Consider the following 11,430-nt stretch of genomic DNA (forward strand, 5'->3'; position numbering starts at 1 on the left):
GCAGACAGGTTCTCTAACTAATCACTCCCATGTCTATCAATAATATAGTTTTGAAAGTCTTGACTCTTTATTATAACAAGACCTTCAGGAGTTTAAATCTGTGCGCTAATTGCCTACTCCACAGGGCAAACAGGAAATTAAGCTATAAATATTAGACTCCCAGATGAAAAAACAGTACCGGTGCCATAAAAGCTTAGAGCAACATATCTATAGAATTCACAATTCATTGTCTATTTTCAATGTCCTTATTCTACCACATTATATTATATGGTCCATTTTTCATTTTTTGTCTTAAAATGAAATTAGATTCTGCAGATGGCATCTTACAACCAGACTTGGTTTAGTCTTGTTGGCTTTAGAGTTACATTCCCACTACAATTATGTATTTTTTCACTTTTATTCCTTGTTTATATATTCTCCCTTTTGGGTAATATCGTGACCATAACAATCATAACCATACACCAGCATCTTCAAACTCCAATGTATTTTTTTCTAAGAAATTTGGCAATCTTAGACATATGTTTTTCTTCTTGTACGGTTCCTAAACTGTTAGTCAACTTAATGAGTGGTGATGAATCCATATCATTTAGTCTCTGCATGTTCCAGCTATATTTCTATGTCTCTGTTGGCAGCACTATATTCTATACTCTGGCACTTCTATCACTTGACCGCTACATTGCCATCTGCCACCCTCTCAGATATAACACACTCCTGCCTATCCAACTCTGCAGGAAACTTGTTATTAGTGGATGGGTATTTGGCTTTTTGGAATTTATACTAGTGGTTTTTCTAATTTCTCAGCTAGACTGGTGCAGTAGCAGTGTTGCCATTGACCACTTCTTTTGTGATGGCTCTGCGATATTACATTTATCCTGCTCTAATACGGATCTGGTTGAGAAGATGTATTTTTGCATTGCATCCATCACTATTTGTGGATCATTTATTTCTACATTTTCTTCCTACTGTTTTATAATTTCAACAGTTTTGCGTATTTCATCATTTACTGGGAGACAGAAAATGTTCTCCACCTGCTCCTCACACTTCATTGCTGTGTCAATTGCTTATGGATGTTGTATCTTTATATATGTACGTCCAGCCGGAAATGTCTCTACCAGTAATGAGAAAACTGTAGCTGTGTTCAATAGTATTTTAACTCCACTTTTACATCCATTAATCTACACCCTGAGAAACCAAGCAGTTATAAATAGCTTAAAAGTTACACTAAAATCAATCAGACATGGAAGTTACAAATAATAATGTGTTTTTTTGCTTGTTTCTTTATCCATGAATTAAATAAAATGATATTTCTTAGTCATTAGACATGAAAGAATATATTTGATCGGAATTGAATTCTACTCAGATATTAAACAAATCCACATTTGCTAAAATGCCATTTTTTTTAGTTTGCTGAACCATAAAGGGCTATGATAAAGTTAAAAATAAAAAAAATACTTTTGTTCACCCTACTACTCAGCTCTCCGACCCTCCACTCTTCACTGCCACCTTTCTGGCTTCATTAAATCATCTTATTACCCCTCTTCACTTCTGGCTGTGTTAAAACCCGGGATGTTTAATTGCATGTTTGAGAAAGGTCACGGTGCACATTGTGACATCATGAAATAATGACCATTTGCATGCTTAGTAGTGATGAGTGAGTATACTCATTGCTTGGGTCTCCCCGATCATGCTCGGGTGATCTCTGAGTATTTTGGCGTGCTCTGAGTTTTAGTTTTTCTCGTCTCAGCTTCATGATTTGTGACTTGTAGACAGGCTGAATACATGTAGGAATTACCTAACAGGCATTCCACACATGTATTCAAGCTGTCTAGTAGTTGCAAATTATGTAGCTGAGACGACGAAAACTAAATCTCCGAGCACACCAAAATACTCGGTGACCATTCTCGGAGAGACCCGAGCAATGGATATACTCGCTCATCACTAATGCTTAGCAATACCGTCTTGGGCCTCATCAGAACCGGAAGTCTTGACCCAACATGAAGAGGCTCACAGATTCAGCACGAGCAAAAGTTATAAGAAAATGCCATGATGACCACATTGGATTCCAGTAAGGAGTGGAGAGGCCAGAAAGGTGAGTGGTAAGGTGGGTATAAAGTTTTTTTTATTTTTAATAACTTATGTTTATTATACTCTGACTTCTGGAGATACTCCAGAGCATAATACTGACTGTGTGTTATTTACAATAAAACTATAGGATTAGTAATGGAGAGGCGTCCATTACAAAGCCAAGGGCTTGATGTAACCGAGCAACACAAAATTGACATAGACACCACAAGTACTGAATGAACCCCACTTACAACCAACACAGGACATGTGGGAAAAGTCACGCAAATTGCCAGAATTGGTGCATCTGACAGATGCGCTTTTTCTGGGGCGGCTGCGGGTTGCTAATTTTAGGCTGAGGGAGCCAATTTCCATGGCCCCTTACCAGCCTGAGAATACCAGGCCCCAGCTGTAAGCTTCAATTTGGCTGGTTGTAATAAATTGGGAGGACCCCACAACATTTTTTTTTTAATTATTTATTTGACTCCCATTGAATTGAATGGTGTTTCGGTATGTTTGACGAACATCGAGAAGTTCGGTGAACATTTCCAAGCTGAACCTTTAAGGCTATGTGCACACGCTGCAGATTCACCTGCGGGTCTTTCCGCGCGGAACCGCAGGTAAAACCGCAGGTAAAGTGACCTGCGGTTTGGCCTGCGGTTTTCCCCTGCGGTTTCACACCTCTACTATGGTAAAGGTGTGAAACCGCAGCGGAATCCGCAGAAACAATTGACATGCTGCGGTTTATAAACCGCAGCAAAACCGCGCGGAAAAAAACGCAGTGTGAGCACAGCGGTTTTTAAAACCCATAGGGTAACATGGTACTGTACCATGTCTGAGGAACTGCTGCAGAATCCACAGCATGTCCACATAGCCTAAATGTTCTCTCATTTCTACTCGTTACTCAGCTAACTTTTTCAGGTGCTTGATTTCAAACTCAAATCCCCACCCCATATGTTTGGCATCTCTTTCTTTGATTTACTGGCCGTATTTCATCATGCACCGCCATCCTCGGCACACTGACGCCATTGCACAGCTCAGAGACAGTTCGTATTGGAGGAAGAGAACAGTTACCCAGGCCTGTGTGTGCACAGCTTAACTAATCAGAGTTCTCTATTGATAAGCGAGTATGCTCGTTGCTCGGGTTTTCCCGAGCATGCTCAAGTGATCTCTGAGTATTTGGAAGTGCTCGGAGATTTAGTTTCTATTGCTGCAGCCGCATGATTTGCTGCTACTTGACAACCTGAATACATGTGGGAATTCCCTAACAAACAGGCAATCCCCACATGTATTCAGGATGTCAATTATCCGCAAATCATGCAGCTGCAGCGACAAAAACTAAATCTCTGAGCGCTTCCAAATACTCGGAGACCACCCGAGCAATGAGTATACTCGCTCATCACTAGAGTCCTCTAGCTTTGATACTGGTACGGATTCTGAACCATCACAGTAATAGCCCTTCTAAGGGCTAATATTGTGCTTTGATGGCAGGGCTGACTGCTTCACATGCATGTGACCAGATTTTATTTTTGCAAAAATTGACTATATTGTCGTTCACGGAGTATTCCGTGCTTTGTGCTACATTTCTGTGATATATAACACTCCCAAAAAGCATAGGAAAATATTTCTGGATTCAGTTACTTATTGTCATGATTCAAGGTGGATCTGACAGATTAAATGCACAAAGTGAACTTTTTTCCTTTGGCTTGGTGCCAAAGTGGGTTGATTGCCCCCGGTGGCCATTAGAATTATTACACGTGGTGTCGTTCATTCTAGGTGGCCCCTGTGGTGGTGAGTGGTATCACACTTTAGTTCTTTGGTTAAGTGCACGTGATTAGGTAACAGGTGTGACTGCTCTATAAATGAGTGTCAGGTGTATCACTCACTGTTGGATGTTATGAATAAGTCACTGAAGGAGGAAAAATCAAAAATACAAGCTAAGTCCAGAAAACCGGAGAGGTTGGTAGCTATCGGATTGCAGACCCCTGATCCTATCCACAACAACTAACAGTAGCCGTGGGGGGTTCCTACGATGCCCTAGACCCCTCGATTACAGCCGGAGAACTAAATAGGCCTAAAGAAAGAAAGGGGAAATCTAAACTGCCCCAGAGCAGACCCCAAAGCAATTGGCAGCCCCCAACATATAATGACGGTGAAGCAAGATGAAAACACTAACAGAGATAGAAAGATAGGTTGAGCAAACGATGGGGCCCAAGCTGACTAAAAAGGACAGGATAGAAAAGCTGCTGTCTGCAATCCGAAAAAAAACCCTACCAAAAAATGTCCCAACCGTCTGATAGGAAAAACAGGCCCTGAAGTTGCTAGGACTTCAAAAAGACTATATCAGCACTCAGGTAAATTCTGAAGACAGAGCAAAGAGACAAACTGATCAGAGACAAAAATGGAACTCAGCACACCCCCGACCGGGGATGGCTGAACTCCAAAAAACAAGGTAAACAAAACAAAACTAATAAGTTCAATAGCAGAGCAAAAACTTATCTTTGGGAAGCAGGAATCAGACTGGTCTCCAAGAATCCAGCAGAGAAATCACCAGCGACTCAGAAGGGCGTCGGCTGCCTTATATCCAGTCAGAAGTTCCTGTTACCCAGTCATCACCTACAAGATCAGGTGTTTGGTAATCAGTCTCACTACCTTCCTTCACCAGAAGAGGGAGTTCATCAGACATCGACGGTGAAGGGGAAAATGAACTCACAACAGGGCGATCAGGATGGGCCCGATGAAAGGCACGAACCAATCTTTTGGCATGAATATCGGATGCAGGGACCCAAGAATTATCCTCCTGGCCATAACCCTTCCATTTAACCAAATACTGGAATCTCCGTCTAGCCAGGCGAGAATCCAGTATCTTGTCAACCTCATATTCCACATTACCTTCAACCAATACCGGGTCAGGAGGTGCCACCACAGGAACTACTGGCTCAACAAACCTCTTTAACAGAGACTTATGAAACACGTTATGGATCTTAAATGTAACAGGAAGGGCCAATCGAAAAGAGACTGGATTAAGAATCTCCAAAATCTTGTAAGGTCCAATAAATCTAGGTTTAAACTTTGGAGAAGCCACCTTCATAGCGATATTCTTTGATGACAATCAAACCATATCACCCACCTTAAACTGGGGACCAATGGTCCTATGCCGGTTGGAAAACCGCTGGGCCTTTTCCTGGGAGAGAGACAACTTATCCACCACTTGGTCCCAGATCTGGTGCATTCTCTCCACCACAGTGTCAACACCTGGGCAGGCAGAAGGCTTCACCTGCCCTGAAGAGAATCGAGGATGAAACCCAAAGTTACAAAAAAAAAGGTGACATCAAAGTGGCAGAACTAGCTCTATTATTTAAAGCAAATTCGGCCAAGGGCAAAACTGAAACCCAATCATCCTGATCAGCAGAAATAAAACATCTCAAATACGACTCCAAAGTCTGGTTTGTTCTCTCCGTCTGCCCATTGGTCTGAGGGTGAAAAGCAGAGGAGAAGGACAACTGAATTCCCAGCTTGGAACAGAAAGTCCTCCAAAATCTAGACACAAACTGAACTCCTCTGTCAGATACAATGTTCTCAGGAATCCCGTGCAAGCGAACCACCTGTTGGAAAAACAAGGGCACCAACTCTGAGGAAGATGGCAACTTAGGGAGTGGTACAAGATGGACCATCTTTGAGAATCTATCACAAATCACCCAAATAACAGTCATTCTCTTAGAGACAGGCATATCAGAGATAAAATCCATTGAAACATGGGTCAATGGCCTCCTGGGCACCGACAAAGGCATCAACAACCCACTAGAGCGAGAACAAGGTTTAGACCGAGAGCAAGTCCCACAGGACTGCACAAAATTCCTGACATCACGAGACAAGGCGGGCCACCAAAAAGACCGACTCACCAAATCTCTAGTACCAAAAATACCTGGATGACCAGCCAATGCAGAGCAATGAACTTCAGACATCACTCTCTTCCTCCACTGGTCAGGAACATACAATTTTCCAATGGGACAACGCTCAGGTTTGTCCTCCTGAAACTCTTCCAGAGCACGTCTCAAATCGGGTGAGAAGGCAGAAAGAACTACCCCCTCACCTAAGATGGTAGCAGGCTTGGTCACAACAGGAGAATCAGCAAAGAAACTCCTAGAGAGGGCATCTGCCTTGACATTCTTAGTGCCCGGAAGAAAAGAGACCACAAAATCAAAACGTGTGTGTCATGATCACGTGTGTCAGGTCGCAGATGATGCCGCAAGGCGAACCCATAACACACGTGACCCTGGATACACCGCCTCCAGTGGGGCGAATTTAAATAATAGAACGTGCAGGTGGATACGCCGCCTCCACCTGACGAATTTAGGTATTACACGTTATAAATACATTTCTGGAAACACCGCCTCCAGTACGGCGAATTTAAATAATAAGGGGGGAACCTGGGTAACTTTAACAATGGTGGGCCCTGCGATAGGGAATGGGGACATGGAGACCTCCTAAGCTCCCCTGAGCCAGTGTCCCTGCACTCCTAACATTCCCTATACAAGCTCCGCACCTGTCGCCGCACGCGAACCTTAACCCCTTGCTCGCCCTGACCCTAAACCCTCACTAGGGAATAGGTCGGTGCGGAGACTAATCCCACCACTGCACTAACAACACACATGAGGAAAGAGACAATACAGGGGAAACACCACTTATCTTTGCTCTGTTGCGTATGCTCCTAGCAACAGAGCCCACCACCTGTGTGCATCTTCTCCTCCACCCTGATCCATCACCATCGTGCAGCCTGGGAGCAGAGTCCATCACCACTTGCAGCAGTCCAGTACACAGAGTCCCAAGATGAGTCCAGCCTCTGCCAAGAATCCAAGCATGCACGAGTCCAGTTCTCAGCAACCAAGTCGAGCATGCTGAGTGCAACTCTCTTCCTAGTCGCCACTCCTCTAAGCCATGCCCGCACTTCCCGCCGACACCATAAACTGCGACTCCACCAGGCCATGCCAGTCCTTCCTGCAGACACCATTAGCTGGCACTCGTTCTCTCTGGCTGACTGTGCAGGACTCCTATCCAGCTCCATTCTTCCACCAGGCTCTCCAACAACTCAGCAAGAAATATCACCAGCAGTGAGTGAACACCCTGAGACCCATTTATAGAGTCCAACACCTGAATTATAATTAAGTGCACATTAACCTAAAACTAAAGCTAAGGTGCGATACCACTCACCACCACCGGGGACAGTCAAAACACCTTTGAACTTAACCAAAGTAAAAAAAGTTCACTTTGTGCTTTTAATACCGCCAGATCCAACACTGGATCATGACAGTGTGAAAAACAAGGCCCACCTAGCCTGTCTAGGATTCAAGCGTTTGGCCGACTCCAGGTAAATCAAATTCTTGTGGTCAGTAAGGACCACGACTTGATGTTTAGCTCCCTCCAACCAATGTCTCCACTCCTCAAATGCCCATTTCATGGCTAACAGTTCCCAATTCCCCACATCATAGTTACGTTCGGATGGGGAGAACTTTCATTAAAAGAAAGCACAGGGATTCATTTTAGATGTTACAGGATCTTTCTGGGACAAAACAGCTCCTGCACCAATCTTAGAAGCGTCCACCTCTACCTGAAACAGGAGTGAGAAATCAGGTTGCCGCAAAACCGGAGCAGAAGTGAACCTTCGCTTTAGCTCCTGAAAGGAAGAAACAGCCTCCGGAGACCAATTCAGCACATCAGCACCCTTCTTAGTCAAATCAGTCAATGGTTTGGCAATACCAGAAAAATTAGCTATAAATTTACGATAAAAATTAGCAAAACCCAAAAAGTTCTGGAGGGCCTTCAAAGAAGTGGGCTGAACCCAATCATAAATGGCCTGTACCTTGGCCGGGTCCATTTCAATAGTTGACGGAGACAAAATAAATCCCAAAAATGAAACTCTCTGTACACCAAAAATTCATTTCGATCCCTTGACATACAGGGAATTCTCCCTCAAAATCCGGAACACAGTCCGAACATGTTCCACATGAGAGTCCCAATCCTTGGAAAAGATCAAAATATCATCCAGATAGATGATCAAAAATTTATCCACCAAGTCTCGGAAAATATCATTCATGAAGCACTGGAAGACAGAAGGGGCATTAGTGAGCCCAAAAGGCATCACCAGGTACTCAAAATGTCCCTCCGGAGTATTAAACGCCATCCTCCATTCATCCCCATGCTTAATGCGAATAAGATTATATGCCCCCCTGAGGTCAAGCTTTGTAAACCAGCAAGCACCTTTAACTCTGGAGAATAGATCAGAAATCAGGGGTAACGGATACTGATATTTAACAGTAATTTTGTTGAGGGAACGATAGTCAATACAAGGCCTTAATGATCCATCTTTCTTAGCCACGAAAAAAAAAACAGCACCTAAGGGTGAAGAGGACGGTCTAATATGACCCTTCTCCAACGACTCCTTAATATAGGATCGCATAGCCTCGTGCTCGGGTACAGATAAATTGAAAAGTCGACCCTTGGGAAATTTACACCCAGGGCTCAGCTCAATTGCACAGTCATAACTCCTATGAGGAGGCAAAGACGCAGACTCTTTCTCACTAAATACATCATAAAAATCAGCCAAATAGTCAGGAACATCATGCGACTGGGGAGAGGTGGAGAAAACAGGAGCATCACTAAGGGCACACCGACAACCCCAACTCACCACAGACACAGATTTCCAATCCAAAACTAGATTATGGATTTGCAACCAGGGAAACCCCAGAACAATGGTATCATGCAAATTATGCAACACCAAAAATCTGCAATTCTCTTGATGGTCTGGGGCGACCCGCATTACCACCTGGGTCCAAAACTGAGGTTTATTCTTCGCCAATGGGGTAGCATCAATACCCCTCAAAGGGATAGGCGTCCGCAGAGGTGTCATAGGAAATCCACAACGTTTAGCAAAATCCAAGTCCATCAGGTTCAGTGCTGCTCCCGAATCCACAAAAGCCTTAGCGGAAAATGTGGACAGGGAGCAGATCAGAGTAATTGCCAGAAGAAACTTAGGTTGAACACCCCCCCAGCAAATGTGTGTGCAAAACGTTTCTCTCGTTTAGGGCAGACAGAAATAATATGCGAGGCATCACCACAGAAGAAACACAGCTTATAACGCCTTCTGAACTCCTGACATTGCGCCCTAGACAAAACTCTATCACATTGCATAGGTTCAGACATTTGTTCAACAGGTGGCAACACCTCTCGTGCGGTTTTGCATTCACGCAAACGCCGATCAACCTGAATGGCTAATGACATAGGATCGTCAAGACCAGAGGGAACAGGAAATCCCACCATAGTATCTTTTACGGTTTCTGACAAACCCTTCCGAAAGAGAGCTGCCAAGGCACCATCATTCCAGGTAGTAAGGACCACCCACTTTCGGAATTTTTGACAGTACAACTCTGCAGAATCCTGACCCTGGCTCAATGCCAACAGGGCCTTTTCAGCCTGATCAATAGCATTAGGTTCATCATACAACAACCCCAAGGCTTGAAAAAATGCATTCACATTAGTAAGAATAGGATCATCAGGTTTCAAAGAAAACGCCCAATCCTGGGGATCGCCGCGCAGCTAAGAGATGACAATTTTAACCTGCTGCGCGGAGCTCCCCGACGAGTTAGGCTTCAAGGCAAAAAATAATTTACAATTATTCTTAAAATTCAAAAATTTAGACCGATCCCCAAAAAACACATCAGGAGTAGGGATCTTTGGTTCAGCAGCATGTGAATGAACAAGATAGGCGGAAATTCCCCGCACTTCAGCAGTGAGCTGCTCCATACGATCAGACAATTGCTTGATCTCCATTGAGAAAGAAAAAAAATTCCCTCTACGCCTCAGAGACAGAGGAAAAAATATACACAAAAAAAAAATTCTGACAAACTCTAAAGAGGACAGGATAGAAAAGCTGCTGTCTGCAATCCGAAAAAACCCTACCAAAAAATGTCCTAACCGTCTGATAGGAAAAACAGGCCCTGAAGTCTCTAGGACTTCAAAAAGACTATATCAGCACTCAGGTAAATTCTGAAGACATAGCAAAGAGACAGACTGATCAGAGACAAAAATGGAACTCAGCACACCCCCGACCGGGGATGGCTGAACTCCAAAAAACAAGGTAAACAAAACAAAACTAATAAGTTCAATAGCAGAGCAAAAACTTATCTTTGGGAAGCAGGAATCAGACTGGTCTCCAAGAATCCAGCAGAGAAATCACCAGTGACTCAGAAGGGCGTCGGCTGCCTTATATCCAGTCAGAAGTTCCTGTTACCCAGTCATCATCTACAAGATCAGGTGTTTGGTAATCAGCCTCACTACCTTCCTTCACCAGAAGAGGGAGTTCATCAGACATCGACGGTGAAGGGGAAAATGAACTCACAACAGTTGGTGATATTGATTGTGTGTTAGTCTTTCACAAGGAAGCCTGGGTGAAGGAAGGAGCTGAACATGAGTCCTGTGCAGCCCAGACAGAGGGGACGAGTGGCAGCTATGTGGTCTGCAAGAAGGGCTGGCATGGCGTGGTGGAGTCACAGTTTATGGTGTTGGCAGGAAGTGCTTGCATGGCTTGGTGGAGTGTTGACTATGGAGAGAGTTGCACTCAGCATGCGGGACTTGGTTGCTGAGAGCTGGACTCAAGCATGCTTGACTTTTTGGGCAGGAGCTGAACTCATCTTTGGGACTCTGTTACTGGACAGCTGCAACTGGTGGTGGACTCTGCTCCAAGGCTGCACTATGGTGAAAGATCCAGTTATGGTGATGGATCCAGGTGGAGGAGAAGATGCACACAGGTGGTGGGCTCTGCTGCTAGGAGCATACGCAACAGAGCAAAGCTAAGTGGTGTTTCCCCTGTTTTGTCATCTTTCCTCATGTGTGTTTTAGTGCAGTGGTGGGATTAGTTTCCGCACCGACCAATTCCCTAGTGAGGGTTTAGGCCAGGACGAGCTAGGGTTTTTAGGTTCCTGTTGCGCGCCCGGTGCGGAACCGGCATAGGGAACGTTAGGAGTGCAAGGACACTGGCTCAGGGGAGCTCAGGAGGTCTCCACTTCCCTATCGCAGGGCCCACCATTGTTAATGTTTCCCAGGTTTCCCTTATTGTTTAAATTCGCCTTACTGGAGGCGGGGTTTCCAGACTTGTATATACGTGTAATGTCTAAATTCGCCAGTTGGAGGCGGTATATCCAGCTGCATGTGTTTATTATTTAAATTCGCCCCACTGGAGGCAGTGTATCCAGGATCACGTGCGTCACATGGGTTCTCCTTGCGGTACTCGCTACGTCCAGACACACGTGACCGTGACACTTATCCATATAGTTTTAAGTGCTCTGTGGTATATTTCAATTGTATATAACAGTC

General features: G+C 44.4%; 1 protein-coding gene across 1 annotated transcript; it reads left to right on the forward strand.

Moving 5' to 3' along the window:
- The first annotated feature begins 480 nt into the window (after window positions 1-480).
- On the forward strand, window positions 481-1,254 carry LOC141089214 (olfactory receptor 6C76-like). Its single transcript, XM_073575537.1, has one exon. The coding sequence runs from the start codon at window positions 481-483 to the stop codon at window positions 1,252-1,254; it is 774 nt and encodes a 257-aa protein (XP_073431638.1).
- Window positions 1,255-11,430: the final 10,176 nt, after the last annotated feature.

Source organism: Dendrobates tinctorius, unplaced genomic scaffold (assembly GCF_039654945.1).
Source record: "Dendrobates tinctorius isolate UK_male_01 unplaced genomic scaffold, ASM3965494v1 ptg000044l, whole genome shotgun sequence".
Classification (NCBI taxonomy): Eukaryota; Metazoa; Chordata; class Amphibia; order Anura; family Dendrobatidae; genus Dendrobates; species Dendrobates tinctorius.

Coding starts and splice junctions, on each gene's coding strand:
- LOC141089214 (XM_073575537.1), top strand. CDS start 481: ATGTATTTTTTTCTAAGAAATTTGGCAATCTTAGACATATGTTTTTCT.